General features: G+C 48.8%; 1 protein-coding gene across 1 annotated transcript; it reads right to left on the bottom strand.

The window, feature by feature from the left end:
• Positions 1 to 291: 291 nt before the first annotated feature.
• Positions 292 to 11,303, bottom strand: C8BH16orf89 (chromosome 8b C16orf89 homolog). The gene is made up of 8 exons (XM_028856297.2): positions 11,063 to 11,303; positions 8,969 to 9,118; positions 6,104 to 6,254; positions 5,065 to 5,182; positions 4,313 to 4,448; positions 3,483 to 3,587; positions 1,177 to 1,260; positions 292 to 800 (listed from the first exon to the last, which is right to left on the bottom strand). The coding sequence occupies exons 1-8, from the start codon at positions 11,256 to 11,258 to the stop codon at positions 610 to 612; spliced, it is 1,131 nt and encodes a 376-aa protein (XP_028712130.1). The 5' UTR covers positions 11,259 to 11,303; the 3' UTR covers positions 292 to 609.
• Positions 11,304 to 18,048: the final 6,745 nt, after the last annotated feature.

The following is an 18,048-nucleotide window of genomic DNA, read 5'->3' as shown; positions in this document are numbered from 1 at the left end:
CTATAGGCCAAATCAACCTCCATTGCTTATAAATCACCCAGACTCAGCTATTCTGTTATAGTTGCAGAGAACAGAGTAGGACACTGGGTCCATCCAGGATTTGTATCGACTGAAATTGGGGACTTGAAACAGAGACCCTGAAGTCATCTAAGATTGTCTTTATGGCTGAGAAACAAGACTCAACTCCCAACAGGGTGTGGTAGCACACACCTATGATTTCAGCACTCAGGAAGTGGAGGCAGGAGGATCTTAAGCCCAATCTGGACTACACATCAGGATCTGACACACAGCTGGACATGCACCTTTAATCCCAGCACTTGGGAGGCGGAGGCAGGCAGTTCTGTGAGTTCCAGGGCTCACATTACATTGAGACCCTATTTCAACAAACAAACAAACAAACGATCTGATACGTATACACAAAAGACAAGAGACTCAGCTGTGATTGACTGCTCTATGTATTCTGCTGATATCTGGTCAACCCCACTCTCCAACCCTGCCTTCCCTGGCTCTGCTCTCTTGAGACTTTTAAACACCTGGATGTGGTGATGAGGTTATAGCCGCTCACTTTCCCCAGAAACCTTCTCAGCATGTGACCCCTGACTCCAGGATCTAAGAAGAAATGCTAAGGGGCCTGCCAATCCTCTGGACCTCAGGCACGGGCGCGCTGTCTTGATAGTCGCTCTCTGGTGATGGTGTAGGTGGATGTGGCTCTCCATTGTCTGGGTGGTATTCTGCCAGGATGTAGAGAAAGCCACCCAGGGCTGCGACTGCGGTGGCTGTGTTGTGGCAAGAACAGCCATCTGTAGGGGGGAGAGAGGTCCTGGGAGCAAACTTGGCCTTTTGTTCAGTACACTCCATTATAAATGCTTTATGGGTTTCCCCCAGCTGCTCTGCCAGGCACTGGGTAGGCATATTGCTGTCCTGCACAGAACTAAGGAGAGCATCATAGATGCTGACCCTTCCCTTGCCCCTACAAGTAAGGCTCAGGCCTTTTCCCACTGAGCTAACTGTCAGAAGGGAGGAAACAGAGGTGGGAAAGCTGAGTGGTAGAGCACTCACTGGCATGCCCACAACCCTTGGTTTTATCCCCTTGTACTGGGGAAAACAACCACCACCAAAGAGGCGGAAGCCTTGAGTGCTTGGGTGATGGGTCAGTGAGCCCTGAGCGTCTGTCACCTGTGAACAGTCTTTCCCGTCTTCGCACTCTTCTCAGACCGCCCTGCCGACGCGGAGTGCCTTCCGGAAGTTCCCCCTTTGCATCTGGAGAAGAGCCAAAGGCCAGGTTCTCAGGATAGACTTTAGCTCTCACTCAATAAACCTCTTCCCCTCCTGACCCCCTTAGGGACGTAGAGCAGGGTTATCAAGCTGTGGGCCGCAACCCCTTTGGTAGTTTTGTATCAGACATCCTACACATGCTCTACACATGGGATGTTTACATTACGGTTTGTAACAGTGGCAAAATTACAGTTACTAAATAGCAATGAAATGATTTCATGGCTGGAGGGGAGGGGGTCACCACAACATGAAGAACTGTATCAAAGTATTGCAGCATTAGGAAGTTGAGAACCACTGTTCTAGAGGTTTCTGCCTGTGCAGAGCCCACCACAGGGCCATGTTTGTCCTCTAAGCTCCACCCCCTATATCAGAACCTCTAGGGGGACTCCGAAGAAATGCAGGGGTCTATCCTACCTGACCACTCACTCTTTAAGTGTCCTAGGACTCTGCATTCTATAAACCACAATATTGTTGTTTTGTTTTTTGAGACACGTGTCTCACTATGTAGCCCTGGCTGTCCTGGAACTCACTCTGTAGACCAGGCTGGCCTCAAACTCAGAGAGATCTGCCTGCCTCTGCCTCCCAAGTGCTGGAATTAAAGGCATGTGCCACCATGCCAAGCTGTTGTTTTGAGATAGGTTCTTACTCCATAGCCCAACATGGCCTAGAACTTACATCAATCCTCCTGCCTTAGCCTCCCAAGCATTGGTACTGTAGATGTGAGCCACTGTAAGCTATTTTTGAAACTTCTTTTATTTACTTATTTTGTTTATTTAATTTTGTGGTACTTTGGATTGAATATGGAGTCTTGCACATGCTGGGCCCGCCCTCTGCCACCTTGCCCTTTTAAAAATTATTATCAGGGCTGGAGAAATAGATCAGTAACCAAGAGCACTGGATGCTCTCCCAGAGGACCCAGGTTTGATTCCCAGCACCATGCAGCAGCTCACAACCCTCTGTAACTTCAGTCCTAGAGGACCTGAGCGCTCTTCCGGCCTCTGTGGGCACTGCATACATATGGTACACAGACATATATGCAGGAAAAATACTCATATACATACAGATAACTTAAAAATAAAATTACTATTACATTTAATTATTTGGGGGTGACATATGTAGAGGACAGAAAACAACTTTTGGGAGTCAATTCTCTTCTACCACAAAGGACTAGGTCACCATATTTGGTGGCAAAGGTCTTTACACCCTAAGCCTACTTGAAGTACATCCCCAACTGTTATTTTGAGGGAAGATTTCACTAAATTGCTCAGGCCAGCCTGGAACACACTCTGAGGCCAGGCAGGCCTTGGACTTCTGATCCTCCAGCCTCAGTATCTTCAGTGGCTAGGTTGACAGGGCTGCATCTCCATTGCCTTAGCACATCACCATGTATACCTTAGATCCATTCATCAACCCATCCATCCATCCATCCCCCCATGTATCCATCCATTCACCCATCCATCCATCCACCCACATATCCATCCATCCATCCATCCATCCATCCATCCATCCATCCACCCATCCATCCATCCACCCACATATCCATCCATCCACCCATGTATCACCCATCCACCCATCCCATCCATCCATCCATCCATCCATCCATCCATCCATCCATCCATCCACCCATCCACCATCCATCCTTAGGGCATCACCACACCTTAGCTTTCTTCTAATCTCAAAGGTGGTTGCTGCTTTAAGGACCCTAAGCATCTCTTGGAGATATTGGCACTTCCTGGGAGCCTGCCCTGTGTCGGGCACAATATGAGGGGTCATGGAAGGTAGGGATGCTTATGCTCACTTATTTTCAGATAGGAAAATTGAAGACAACCTGTTGTCACATGTCACATGATTGGAAGAGGCTTATCCCAGGCTTCTCAACTGTCATCCCCTCCTGGCGGTCTTCCCTGATACATTCTGTCTAAAAGCCTTCCCCAGTGTTCTGTGCTTTCTCAGCTCTTGGCAGAACTTGTCATGATCATATCTATATATGGAAGGGATTTCTGCCTCTTTCCTTCAGCTCTGACTTTCCCAGCACCTAGATAATGTCTGGTGCATTCACGGATGCTCAGGAAGTGCTGGAGGAATGAATTATTTATATGTTCTAAATCATAGTTAGTGCTCGGTGCCAGTACATTTGTTTCTTGAGTGACCCAAAAACTTGGACCCCACCAACCACTGCTCCCAGCCAGGGCAGACAGGCAACTCACCAGGCTTCCCAAAGCATCCCAGCTGGGGCTTCTGCCAGCTGAGAATAGCCTCCAGCCAGCGCAGCTTGTAGAAGTCAGAGAAGCCGGCCATACCACAGAACATGACTGCAAATACACCAAGTCTCCTCTGTAGGTCTGTCTCCACCATCTGCCCCGTGTCCCTGGGGCCACCACAAGAGGGGGTGCTTAAGGGACCTGCATGCCTCTGTCTCCTTTGCTCTAGGATACAGGGACTGGAAAAATGTTCTGTCTTGGCCACCAGAGGCTCCCAGGCCCTAGAACTGCCTCTTCCATCACAGGGCTGCAGGAGTCAGGCTTGGTGGAGGTGCTTGGAAAAAGCAGCCACCCAAGGGCTCCCTTTCTCTTTATCTCCAAGACCTTGGGGAGGCATCTATTTGCAAGTTGGTCAGTAGATCAGACTTGGTGGGCAAAGAGCAGTCACTGTGACGAATAGACATGCAATTACATTTAAGACTCTAATAAGCAATATGTGTGCAAGTTTCTGTGGAGGCCAGAGGTTAACTAGAAAGAGCTGCCCACCTTATTTTTTTAATTACATTATTTGTTTTCCTATTGTGTGTGGGCATGTGTGTGCTGTGGCATGTGTAGAAGTCAGAGGATAGCTTGTGGGAGCTGATTCTCCCCTTCCACCACGTGCATCTCAGGGACTGAATTCGTGTCCTCAGGCTTAAAGGCGAACACCTTTTTTTTTTTTTTCAGGCCTGTACCTTCTGAGTTTACTTGCTTTAATTTAGCAATCCGGAGTATGTGCATGCAGCCCCCTTGTAAACACCGCCTACTCTACCCTGAGGGCAGAAGGCTAGGCTCACTGTTTTCCATGAAGAGGTCTTGGGTGGGATAAGCGTATCCGATGGCCTCGGCTCTCCGGTTCAGTTCCATCATATTGGCACAGAAGACGTTCATGTAGTGCTGGCTCTGGCGGAACAGCCCTTCAGTGCACCCTTGCTGGGGGACAGACAGACAGCGGGGGATGAGGAAGTGGGCATGTGGGAGACACATGCTCAGTCACGGAGGGCCTGCAGCTCTGAGCTGGTCTGGCAGGGGCTGTACTTGGAGGCAGGTCTCTCCTCCCTTCCCAGCCACACTGCCCGCTTTGCAGGTCAGCAGAGTCAGCTTAAATTCTGGCTTGTCAGCTAGGAGCTGAGTGACCGTGGCTCACTAATTAGCTTTTCTGAGCCTCAAAGTCTTTTTCCAGAAAGGGAAGGCCATGCACGTGTGTCCAACCTTTTGACATTCTGAGGTGATATTATTTGCACAGTAGAGTTACAAAGGAATTTCAGGAACTTTATAATGTTTTAAGTGGGATTACAGTTTTAGGTTGTGCTGCATTCAAAGGTTAGACACTACCGGTAGGGGTAGAGGGGATCTTGCTTGGGTGTGCAATGTAGGTAGGTAGTGGTAGTGTCTGACTCGAGGACAAACACTAGGCGGCGCTCTAAGGCAGCTTCAAGTGCTGCTAGAAAGTGTGGACCAGGGAGCCTCACAGGTCACTACGCCATGCCTCGCTGTGGGAGGAGAAAAGGAGTTGAGAATAGGCTTTTCTTCTCTGCTCAGCGCTTACCATTCTGGCCCAGAGGAAGAAGAGCAGCTGGTGGGACAGGCTGTAGCCTGAGCAGCCGGCCTTGGTCATAAGGGTTCTGCAGAAATTGGAGAGCCTGCAGGGCTGGCTACTGTCTGTCCTGCGAGAAGACAAACCAGGCTGATGAGGACAGTGCTCCCTCCCATCCTACCTGAGTCTGCACACCCCGTGTTTCCCTCTGTGGTTATTAGGGTGAGGGTTCTGGGATGGGCACAAAGGTTGCCAAACAAAATACAGGTGGCCTGGGTCTTTGTTTTGAGACAAGGCCTCATTCTGTAGTCCAGTCCTCCTGTCTCAACCTCTTTGAGTGCTGGGATTACAGGTATATGATACCATGACTGACTGTGTCCTGGTCTTGATCTAGCTCAGAGGAAGCACCGCTGAACTGTCCTGGGCTTGGAGGCCACCAGTGTCTGAGACTTCCTGTCACTTCCATGGAGTCCCCAAGTCTCTTTCCTGTCAGTCTCCTAAATAAAGGACCATTCAAACCCAGCAAACTGGGGAGTGTGGTCTGGGCTCAACACACGTCCTCACACCCTCTATGACACTATAGGTCACCAGCCAGAGTGCAGCCCCACTGTGGGTCAGCTGTGGCTGGGCACCTTCTCTGACAGAGGCTAAGAAGACAGTGCCCCCTCCATCCTGCCCTGCCTCCTGCACTAAAATGCCCTAGACCTTGCTGCAAGCCTGCCAGCTGCAGAAGGAAATGGGGAGTAAGACTGTTCAGTACTGCCCCCAGAGGTTGGGTACTGTGTTCAGTACTGCCCCGGAGGCTGGGTGAGAAGTGCTTGGAGCCCTACAGGGACTGGCAGGGACTGAGGCTTTGTCCTGTGTGCAGGACTCAGCCACTTTGAGGAGGAGTTCAAATGCTGTGGTCCAGGGAAAGTGAGACTGGGATTGCATGGAGCAGGGTGGGAGAGGGTGAGTAGCTGTGCACATGCACCTGCATTTGCTCAAAGCTCTGCTTGCGGCCCAGGGGACACCATGGGGTTGTGAGGTACTGGGGAGATAGGGGACCCACCCGGTTCCTAGCAGTTGCACCAGGCACGCATCGCTGCTTTCCTCTGTGAATGAGTCCAGGGTCTCCAGCTGGGGGTAGACCAGGGAGGCATTGGTGCGTGTCCATGCACGTGGCAACTTCCAAAACCCAGGCTGAATGCTTGGTTGGAACTCTGCAGAGAAGGAGAGGTTCCAGAAAGTGTGCTGAATGGTCAGGAACCAAGAGCTATAATAGCATGGTTATTCCCAGCCCAGAAAATGGATGCTCCTCTGTCTCAGGTGGAGTTTCTGCTGCTGTGATAAAACACCATGTCCAAAAGCAACTTAGGAAGGAAAAGGTTTATTTCCACTTACAACTCTCAGGTCACGCTCCGCCACTGAAGGAAGTCAGGGAAGGAACTCAAACAGGGCAGGAAATTGTATGCAGGAGCTGATGCAGAGGCCATGGAGGAGTGCTTGCTCAATCTGCTTTCTTATAGTACCCAGGACCGCCTTTCCAGGAGTGATACCACCCACAGTGAGATTGCCCCCCTCCCCAAATCAATCAATCATTGATCAGACTCTCCTACAGGCAATTTTTTTTTTCACTTTTGTTTTTTTCAAGACAGGATTTCTCTGTATAACAGCCCTGGCTGTTCTATAACTCACTTTGTAGACCAGACTGGTCCCGAACTCACAGAAATCCATTTGCCTCTGCCGCCCCCCTCCCTGAGTGCTGGGATTAAAGGAGTGTGCCAACGTCTTATGGAGGCATTTGTCAGCGTTGAGTCCCTCCTCCCAAATAAATGACTCTAGCTTTTGTCAAATTGACATAAAACTAGCAAGACATCCTCCTGGGACCTAAGCCCACAGCAGGAGGCAGCTCTGCCTGAGCCTTGCCTGGACTGAGCATAAAGTTTGAATCCCACCAGTTACTTACCATCAGGTCTCACATAGCCCAGGCTGGCCTTAAACTAAACTACATAGCTAAGGAGGACCTTGAGCTCCCGATCTCCTTGCCTCCACCTCAGCAAGTTCTGGGATTATGGGCATGCACCATGCCAAGTGATTTACACAGTGCTGGGAGGGAACTCAGGATTGTGTACAAGTTAGGCAAGCCCTACCATCTGAGCCACATCCCTAGCCCTTGGTCCCCTTTTCTAAAACAACAAAACCAGAACATTTTCCCTAATCAATGGGGAATAGGATTTGCCTAAATACACAGCCCTCAGACACCAGACATGCATGTGGTACTCAGACATATGTGCAGGCGAAACACTCACATACATAAACAATTTTAAAAACATTTAAAAGGAAGCTGTTATGACCCTGAAATTTACCAGATGCACTCACTGTTACTCTGTCAGGGAATGAACATTTCCCCTAATCAATAGCAAGGATTTACGGGCAAGCTTTGCCTAAATCCTCAACATCCCATGGAACTATGAGGTCTTGAGAGAAAAATCCCAGGCCTCTTGGGTTGGGTGTACAGTGGAGCTCTTATGAAATCATTGGCCAGCCAGGGGCTTCTGGGAAGGCTGAATGCAGTGTTAATTAAGGTCCTGGTTCATCTGTGTAGTAATACTGTGGGGAGGTTCAAGCCATCCAAGCTGCCTGGCAGAGATGTGACCTGTCAAGCTGACTACTAGTCATGTGGAGAGCTCGTTGGTTCTGAAGGGACCAGGAATTAGATCTGACGGGAACAGGGAAAGGGGCCACAGATGGACATTCAAGGTGACAGCTTCTTCCTCATTCCCCTGACCTGGTGGCTTTTTCTCCTGCTGGTAAGGCCTCCCCTCTGGTGACTGGTCCAGGCCAGTCAGATATGCTCAAGGCTGGGCCAGGATATCTGGTTTATCTGAAGTATGTGTCTCTCAGTTTGACCAATCCTAAATTAAGGGAAGGGGACTCATTCCAGCTCACAAAGCACCCTGCAAAGCTCCAGGCCCCCAGGAGAGCCCTCCTCTGCCTTGCAAGGGGGCAACTCTCCGTGTGCCGTGCTGTGTGCACACCTGTTCCCTCTGCTGAGTGTGCTGTCCGAGATTTTCCTGTGGCTGCCTGCTGTGCTCCAGAGTCTTCCTGCCTTTTATTTCTTTAATTAGCAGGGAAAATGAACCTGATCTAGATCTCTAGACGGTAACGTTCCAGCTTGTGTAATCGGCATCCATGCTGGGGTGGGCTGTAATGATACAGCTGTCTGTGAGTCCTCCATAGTCCTGGGAGTGACCCCTCACCCACACTCCTGCAAGTAAGCCCGATAAACTCACGGTTCACTATCGATATTTTGGTCTGTCATTTTTCCCTATCTGGGGTGAACAGACAGTCACGTCTTCCCAGGAAAAGCGTCACACAGCAGACACTAGTGCTGCACATGGCCCTACCCCCATCAGGAACAGATGAATCAGGCTTATAGGATAGGAGCCTCTGCGGCAGGAGTTCTCAACCTGTGGGTCTCGACCCCATTTCACATTGGAAAACACAGAGTTACATTATGGTTCATAACAGTAGCAAAATTACAGTTATGAAGTAGCAATGAACTTAGTTTTATGGTTGGGGGTCACCACACCATGAGGAACTGTGTTAAAGGGTCACAGCACTAGGAAGGCTGAGAACCACTGCTCTGCTTAAATGGGGCAAGGTGATGGACTCTTGTTTTTTTTTTTTTTTTAATACAAAATACAGAATGGTAGGCACTAAGGTTTTCTGTGCAAAGAGACAGGCCACCTCAGATCTGTCTCTCTGGCCTAGGATGGGAAATCTGGATTAAAGTCAGGAAGTGGCTGGGTCACCTGTGGCTTCCAGACGACTGATGTAGACTGTCCTGACCCTTCAGGAGGTGCCCATACCTGGTATTTCAGTGAGCACCCAAGATGCTGCCTTTGATGCAGTAGCCTCGCGCCGCTCTTACCTCTTAGGTATGTGGGGTCACTCTGCTTGAGGTAGAAGATGGATTTCTGGAGTAGAGCAGACAGTGTGTTGGCCAGCTGTCCAGCACGCAAGCTGAGAGGCTGAAGCAGTGGGTCCGAAGCCCATTTTCCCTGGACTCCTCGGAGTTGCACTGGAGGAGGATGAGGTCAGAAGTCATTCATTCTAACATCTGACCAAACGCATGAGCGGGGAAAACACTCAAGGTGATAGTCATGGTCCTGAGTGGAAATGAGGCTCCTATAAAGCTGATCTGGGCTGTGGGTGTGGCTAAGCTTGAATTCTAGAGTTGGGCTTGGGTTCAAATCTTGATTCTCTATACTTTTTCATCAACTGGCCAGAAAAAAAAATCACTTAATCTCTCTTCCTTCATCACCGTAAACTGTTACCTCTTGAGGGGATGTTTTAGGGATTAAGTGAGCTAATGTGTGGAGACAGCATTTTCTGATGTACAAAGAAAGCATTTAGTGATGTTCAGCTTTTTGTATTGACTCAGGAGACTGCAGTCTGTGAGGGGTAAGCAGGAGAAGTCTAGACTGGAGGAGGCTTCTGGAGGCATGAATTTGTTCTTACAGCCAATGTCTACTCATCTACCATTTAGGATATCTTTATAGGTCCCTAAAAATACGGGAGGGGGGCTTGGCACCGTACCTGCTGTGCCGAACAGGAAAGCCAGCCAGCCCCAGGCAAATTATGACTATTATTTCTCTCTCTGTCCCTCCTCCTTCCCTCCCTCTTGCCCTCTGCTCCTCTTCCTCTTCCTCCTTCTTCATCCTTTGCTTCTCCTCCTCCTCCTCCTCCTCCTCCTCCTCCTCCTCCTTCTTTTCCTGAGACAGGGTTTCTCTGTGTAGCTTTTGGAGCCTGTCCTGAAACTCATTTTGTAGAGACCAGGCTGGCCTTGAACTCACAGAGATTCACCTGCCTCTGCCTCCCGAGTGCTGGGATTAAAGGTGTGCGCCACCACCGGCCATCCTTTGTTTCTTTGTTGGATTCTTTTTTTAGACAGGGTCTCTCTATGTAGCCCCGGCTGTCCTAGAACTCACTATGTATATCAGGCTGGCCTCAGTGTCACAGAGATCCCCCTGTTAATATTCTGATCCTGATCTTTGGTGCCACCCTATGCCCTGATGTAAAAGCCTATTCTCAAGGGAAACCTCTGCCCATTTCTCTCTCTTCTCTCTTCCGCTTTCCCCCCATGAGGTGTGCACCTCTAGAACCCCTTGCCCTTCTCTCTCTCCCCCTCTCCCCCCTCTCTTTCTTTTTCCCTCTTTCTCTCCCCTCTCTTTCTTCCCCCCATCAAATAAACCTCTTCACTGAGCACTGTATGCATGGCATCTCTGTCTCTCACCTGCCGTGGGGCACCTTGGCTCTACCCACCAGCACGTGTAAATCATAACACCACTGCCTCTGCCTCCTGAGCCCTAGGATTACAAGCGCACATCACCACATCTAGCTCATGCTTCTTATTTTCTAGAGGAATCTGGTGCTGCTGCATACGTCTCTGTCTCACTTCATCTCAGCCTGGAGGGAATGGGACTCTCCGTGGAGATGCCCACTGCCCAGGCCTAGGCAGACACCAGGCATGGGATCTTTGCAACATTGGGTAGGAGCTCACTGCAACCCATATGTGTACTTGTATGCATGCACACCGTTGTGTCTTGGTGTGCCGTGGCCAGTTTCCAGCCCACTCCTTACAGATCTTGTGCCTCCCAAAGCTAACAAACACTTGGCTGTTTTCTTGGGACCTTTAGCTGCCTTTGGCGGAAGGGGAGGAAAGCAGGTGGGGCATGGGAGGGGGAGGGTTCCTGTTTTGTCTCCAGGCACCCTTAGATGAGGGGAGTGGCATTCCCTTATTGTTCCCAGCCTGTCAGGACTGTCAAAGGAATCTTTTCCTTCTGAGAATATAATTGCCAAATCTTTTCTCATATTGCCTTTAAGTCCTTCCTTATTCTATGAAGCTTGATAAGAGCTGGCTGAGAACCACACATTCAGGAAGTGCCCCGGATCCTCACCCAGGGTCTCAGGTCCTGGGGAAACTGGCTTCCCTAGCATCCACCTGAGAGCAAGGCTCACATACCTTCCAGCACTTGGAATCCGACTGCACCATCCAGGTTGATTAGAGGCAGCCTGCCCTCTAGGAACAAGGTGGCTTTCTCCAGTGCAGTCAGGATCAGGCCTGCCATGGAGCCCTGGGCAGTGTCTGGCCATGGCAGCGAGGAGGACTGCGGTGGCCGGGCCAGCAGCAGGAGTAGAAACAGCCTGAACCTGGCCATGAATAGCTTTCTCTTGGTGGAAGGCCACACCCTGAAATGCCAGGAACCCTCCCAGGTCCTTTATTTACCTTGTTCCCGCCTCTTCCTCCACCTCTCTTCCTCAGGAAGACTTGGAGACAAGTGCCAGGGCAGGGCTGCAGGGATCAGCCACAGGGCCATGGCCTGGTCAGGCCAGTCCTGCATATGGGGTTTGCTGTTTGTCTTTATGTATGGGTGTATATGGGTATGAGTTTGTGTGGGTGCATATACTTGTAGGTGTGTGTGTGTGTGTGTGTGTGTGTGTGTGTGTGTGTGTGTGTACACATGTGACATGTGGAAGCCAGAGGCCAACCTCTGGTATCATTGCTTAGGAGCCACCCACCCTTATTGAGATGGAGCCTCTCTCATTGACCTGGAACTTGCCAAGTAGTCTAGGCTGGCTGGCCAGTGAGCCCCAGGGACCCTCCTGTCTCCACCATCCTAGTGCTGTGATTACAAGCATGTGTCATCATGCCTGACTTTTCATGTAGGCTCGAGGGATTGAACCCAGGTCCTCATGCTTGTTCAGTAAGCACTTCCCTGCCTGAGAACTGTCTCCCCAGCTCCCCTATCTTTCTTGACCTAGTTTCCCACTGCTGATCTAGCCACTGTGACTAAAGCTAAAAATTCCAAAGTTTTCTCTCCATCACCAGGATCTTACTAGGTAGCCCTGGCTTTCCTGGAACTCACTATGTACATCAGGCTGGCCTTGAACTCGGAGATCTGCCTGCCTCTGCTTCCTGAGTGCTGGGATTAAAGACATGTGCCATAGACTAGATAATAAGGAAGGCCCAAAGAGGGACGCATGGCTTCCCCTGGGAAGGGGAAATAGAAGATTCTCCTGGGAAACTGGGGGTGGGGGCGTGGAGGAATGGAAACTTGAGGGAGCAGGTTGGGTGGGCTGGGTTCGGGAGGCAGGTTGGTGACAGGATGGAAGGGGAGAGTGAGGAAAGAGACTTCTTGATAGGGGGACCCATTTGGGGGTTAGGAAGAAACCTGGTGCCAGAGAAACCCCCAGGAATCTACAAGCATGATCCCAGCTAAGACTCCTAGTAATAGTGGAGAGGGTGCCTGAACTGGCCATCTACTACAATCAGACTGGTGACTACCCTAATTGTCATCAGAGAGCCCTTATCCAGTAACTGATGGAAGCAGATGCAGAGATCCACAGCCAAGCAGTGGGTCGAGCCTGGGGGGCAGTGGGCTGGAGAGATGGCTCAGAGGCTAAAAGCAGTGGCTGCTCTTCCAGAGGTCCTGAGTTCAAATCCCACCAACTACATGGTGGCTCACAACCATCTGTAGTTAGATCTGGTGCCCTCTTCTGGCCTGCATACATGCAGGCAAAACACTTGCATACATAATAAATAAATCTTTGAAAAAAAAAAGAAGAAGAAGAAGAAAGGGAGGACAGACTGTACAAGCCGAGGGGGGGGGGGCGTCAAAGTCATGATGGGGAAACCCACAGAGACAGCTGACCTGAGCTTGTGGAAGCTCATGGACTCTGGACCAACAGATAGGGGGCCTGCATGAGACGGACCTAGGCCCTCTGCATATGTGTGACAGTTGTGTAGATTGATCTGTTTGTAAGGCTCCTAGCTGTGAGATCAGGACCTGTCCCTGGCACTTAGCTGGTTTTTGGAAACCTGTTCCCCATGCTGGGTTACCTTGCTCAGCCTTGATGCAGGGGGAGGGGCGCAGTCCTGCCCCAACTTGATGTGTCATGCTTCGCTCAAGCCCTTGGGAGGCCCAGCCCCTTTCTGAAGGGAGAGAAGGAGGAGGAGTGGTGGGGAGGGAGGTAGATTGGGGTGGTAACAGAGGGAGGGGGGTAGATTGGGGTGGTAACAGAAGGAGAGGAGGGAGAAGAAACTGTGGTCGGTATGTAAAATAAATGAAAAAAATGTTAATAAAAATAAAGGTGTGTGCCATTGTGCCAACAGGTTTGCTTGTTGTAAATAAGTTTGAAACTAACTCATTGGCAGGTACATTGTCTTCACAAGCTTTCTTGGTGTGGCACTTGACCAGTGGGAACAGACTTCAAGTTATGAAGGTAAGTCACAAAGCTGGGCGTGGTGGAGCACACGTATGATCATAGTACTTGGGAGGGCGAGGAAGGACATTCCATGGCAAGTTTGAGGACAGCTTGGAACTTACAGTGAGTTCAAGGCTAACCAGAGCTGCCTAATGATCCTGACTCAAAATTAAAAACATAAAAGGAGTGCCAAGATGTAGATCAGTGGAACAGAGTATAAGAAATGAAATCTAATGGTTCATTTTCAAAACAAAAGTAGCATGGGTCAGTTTAGGTCCAATTATTGATAAACAGAAGATACGGGGCCCCTGCTGGCAGTCTACAAGCTGCTAGTAGGTTTTTTGCCCTCCCCCACCCTGCCCCATAATAAGTTTCTCTGATGACCCCGTAAACCAGATCAAGCTGAATTGAAAAAGTGTAAGAACAGGTTTATTTGAGCAAAGCTACTTCCAGGTGAGTTCTCCAGTCCCAGAGATTGAGGACAGAGAAGCCTCCCCACAATTAGAGCAGAAAGACTTTATAGGTTGTAGGCAAGGGGTGATGACGTGTCTACCTCAAGCTGAGTCTGTGCCCAAGTATGGTCAGAAGCTGAGCTCTTTAGGCAGGGACTTGGTGGCTGGCAACTTCAGCTGCAGTAGGCGCCAAGAATGTGGAACTGGGCTTTTTGGCTTCTGGAGACTCTGAGTGGGTGGGGTTAGGAGACAGAGAGATAGATAGGAATGGGATTTTCTAGATTATGCATGGCAAGCTGGAGGTTCCAACTGAACAGCTACTACCATTGAACAGTTAGTCTAACGGCCACCCCCAAAACTAGATGTTCAGAATGAAAAACTACTAACAGCCAAGGTGCCTAATGATCTGCAGACACAATAAGGTCATGTACCTGATAAACTTTAACATAAACAGGATGCAGACCATAGCTGAACCTGTGCATGGTTTTTGTTGAAGAAAGTAATGATAAGGTAAATTTAAGTGACAAAAGGAAAAACAAGACCCAGATTGTCCCCTCCTGATCATGCAGCCAATGAGGAAAGGGATGTCTTAGTCACTGTCCTGTTGCTGTGAAGAGACACCATGACATGGCCACTCTGATAAAAGAGCACCTTTAATTGGGGGCTTGCTTACAGTTCAGAGGTTCAGTCCATGACTCTGGCATCTCCAACATTTTGGGGTCTCCAACACAATCCAGATTTCATCTTCACAGCTTCACACAATGACCTATCTGGGCCTCTACACAGGGATACCCTTGATCCATGCCTGGACTCAGCGGCTTTCCTTGGCTATGGAGGGAGATTTCATAACTCCTTTCTTGTATCCTTGACTCTAGAGCCAGAACCACTTGGTCAAAACTGCCAAGTCTGCTGCTTGACGGGGCTGGAACTTGGCCTCCTCACTGATTTACATCTACACCAGCTCTCTGCTGCTGCTGGTTTTCTTCACTGAGTATGCTTTTCTTTAATTCCTTTTCACAACTTGAAATTTGCTTAGCTGCGTGGGCTCTTGCCCTGAGGCTACCACTCCTTTTTATTCAATCGAGTACCAGACTTTTCTTTAAACTTTTTATCTCCTTGAGCACTAGATTTGGCTCCAACATTACACTTCCTGGTGTTCCTAATCTCAAGCTGGACATTTTGTGTTTTTCCTTTCTTAGTGTGGTGATTTGAAAGAAAATGGCCCCCAAAGGGAGTGGCACTATTAGGAGGTGTGGCCTTGTTGGAGGAAGTGTGTCACGGTGGGGGCGGGCTTTGAGGATTCCTATGCTTGGAATACCACCCAGTGTGCCAGTTCACTTCCTGTTGCCTGAGTCAAGATGTAGGTAGGACTCTCAGCTCGAGCACCACATTTGCCTGCATGCCATCATGCTCTCTACCACAATGACGATAGATTGAACCTCTAGAACCATAAGTGAGCCCCCTCAATTAAATGTTTTCATTGATGAGAATTTCACTGTTGTGGTCTTGGTGTCTCCTCACAGCAATGAAAACCCTAAGACACTCAGCTTGCTCCTTTTCATTGTGGATTTGCATAAAAGTGATCACCATTGACATGACATCGTCAATAGTAGGCTGTCTTGAAATCTTCTCTGACAACACTATTTATCCAAAACTCTTCAATTTAGCCTCAGGCAGATTTTTTTGGACAAGGGCAGAAAGCAGCCACACTCTTCACCAAAATATCCCAAGAATGGTCTCTAGGCCACCTACTAATATTCCTCTCCTTTTAAACCTCTTGAGCCAGGCTCCCACAGTTCAAATCATCCTCAGCACCATTGTCTTCCATGCTCTTCCTAGTTTGGTCCATTAAGCTCTACTGAAAGCATTCAACTGCTTTCCTAATCCAAAGTCTACATCCCACCAACAAGCAGTACGGTTAGGCCTGTCACAGCAATACCCCATTCCTGGTACCAACTTCTGTGAAAAGTAAGGTCATGGACCATGATAAAAAGCTAATGAAAGAGTGCCGAGTCCTGTTTCAAGCCTTGGGGACACTGGGACTGGTCCAAGAGTGGGCACTGAGGGCTCCAAGCATGCCTCAGATGAGCTGGTGCAGCTCCTACCAGGAGGATATGGGTGGCTTCACAATGTGCTCAAGGTGCTTCTCAGCAGGAGGATGGCTTCTACAGCATAAAGGCTGTTGTGGGACACACCATGGACTCCTCTGTGGCTACTTTGTGTACTGAATTCTTAGATGGGGACCTCCCTTCTTCAAATGAGACTTAAAAAATCACTGTGTGGGGGCTGGAGTTATGGTTCATCAGTTAAGAGTATGCACTATTCTTACAAAGGACCTGACCTGGGTTCCCAGCATCCACATCTGGTGGTTCACAACTGTCTGTAGCTTCACTTCCAAGGAATTCAACACTCTCTTAAGGCCTCCATAGTTTGCACTTATATGCACATATCCACGTATACAGACATACAATTAATTCAAAATGAAAGAACTTTTTAAAAATTTACTATGTGAAAGAATGCATTAGCTGAACTTTGCCCTCAGGCAAGTACAGATCAGAACACTGAGATTATATCTCAGCAAAGACAGCAGGGCTTCACCAGGAAAACAACAGATGCTGGCAAAGATGTTGTAGTAGTTTGAATGCAATTAGACCCCATAAGCTCATAGGGAGTGGCACTATTAGGAGGTACAGCTTTGTTGGAGTAGGTGTGGCCTTGTTGGAGGAAGTGTGTCACAGTGGGGGTGGGCTTTGAGGTCTCATATATGCTCAAGCCACACCCAGTGTCTCAGTTCACTTGCTGTTGCCTATGAGTCAAGTCTCAGCTACTTCTCCATCACCATGCCTGCCTGCACACCAACATGTTGCACCATGATGATAATGGACTAAACCTCTAAAAATATGAGCCACCCAAATTAAATATTTTTTTTTTAGAAGAATTGCCCTGATAGTGGTGTCTCTTCACAGTAATAGAAACCCTAACTAAGGCAGATGGACATAATGGGAAATAATATGGATGTCAACATGCAGTGCCTGAAACAACTAAAAAGGGAATTTCTGTGTGATTCAGCTACACAGCTTCTAGAATCTATGTCAACAATCCATGGAGATACCTACACACCCTTGTTTATTGTATTATTTACAGCAGACAAGATATGGAAGGCTGGAGAGAGGGCTCAGCAGTTAAGAGCACTGGCTACTTTTCCAGAGGTCCTGAGTTCAATTCCCAACAGCCACATGGTGGCTCACAGCCATCTGTAATGAGATCTGGTGCCCTCTTCTGGCCTGCAGGCATACATGCAGGAGGAATACTGTATACATAATAAATAAATAAATAAATCTTAAAAAAAAGATATGGAACTAGCCAAGATGGCCACCAGTAGATGTGGATAAAGAAAACATGGGACATATGCACAATGGAGGATTCTTTTGAGAAGCAGGGCAGGTCTCACTCAGGTAGCCCATGCTGGCCCAGAACTTGATATATAACTGGACTTGACCTGATCCTCCTGCCTCTACCTCTTGAGTACTGGGATTACAGGTGTGGGTCACCATGCCCGGTTTGTACACTGGAGTTTCATTCAGTCATAAAGAATAGTGAAATTATGTCATTTGCAAGAAATTGGATGGAATAGGGATTATGTTAAGCAAAATAATCCAGACTCAGAAAGATAAGTAGCACTTTCTCTCCTGCTTGGAATCTAGGGGCAAAAAGATAAGAAAGTAAAAAGGAAACTATTAAAAATGATGAGTGTCTTAGGATTTAATCACTGTGAAGAGACACCATGACCACATCAACTCTTATAAAGGAAAGCATTTAATTGAAGCTGGCTTACAGTTCAGAGGCTTAGTCCATTATCATCATGGTGGGAAGCATGGCAGCACACAGGCAGACATGGTGCTGGAGAAGGAGCTGAGAGTTCTACATCTGGATCCATAGGCAGCAGGAAGTGACTGCCACTCTGGGCATGGCTTGAGCATCTGAGACCTCAAAGCCCACCCCCAGTGACCACTTCCTCCAACAAGGCTGCACCTACTCAGACAAGGCCACACCTCCTAACAGTACCACTCCCTATAAGACTGTAGGGACCATTTTCGTTCAAACCGCCTAAGATCTGAATGTGCTCCATGTATGTTTAGAGCTGTCACAATGAGCTGGAGAGACGGCTCAGCTGTTAACACAGGTTTGGTTCTCGTCACATATGCAGCAGTTCACAACCATCTGTAACTCCAGTTCCAGAGGGTGCAGCACCCTCTTCTGACCTCTTTAGGAACACAATGCCCATATGTAC

Source organism: Peromyscus leucopus, chromosome 8b (assembly GCF_004664715.2).
Source record: "Peromyscus leucopus breed LL Stock chromosome 8b, UCI_PerLeu_2.1, whole genome shotgun sequence".
In the NCBI taxonomy this organism is placed as follows: Eukaryota; Metazoa; Chordata; class Mammalia; order Rodentia; family Cricetidae; genus Peromyscus; species Peromyscus leucopus.
The sequence above is the reverse complement of the archived record's forward strand: the minus strand, read 5'-3'. Positions and strand labels throughout refer to the sequence as shown.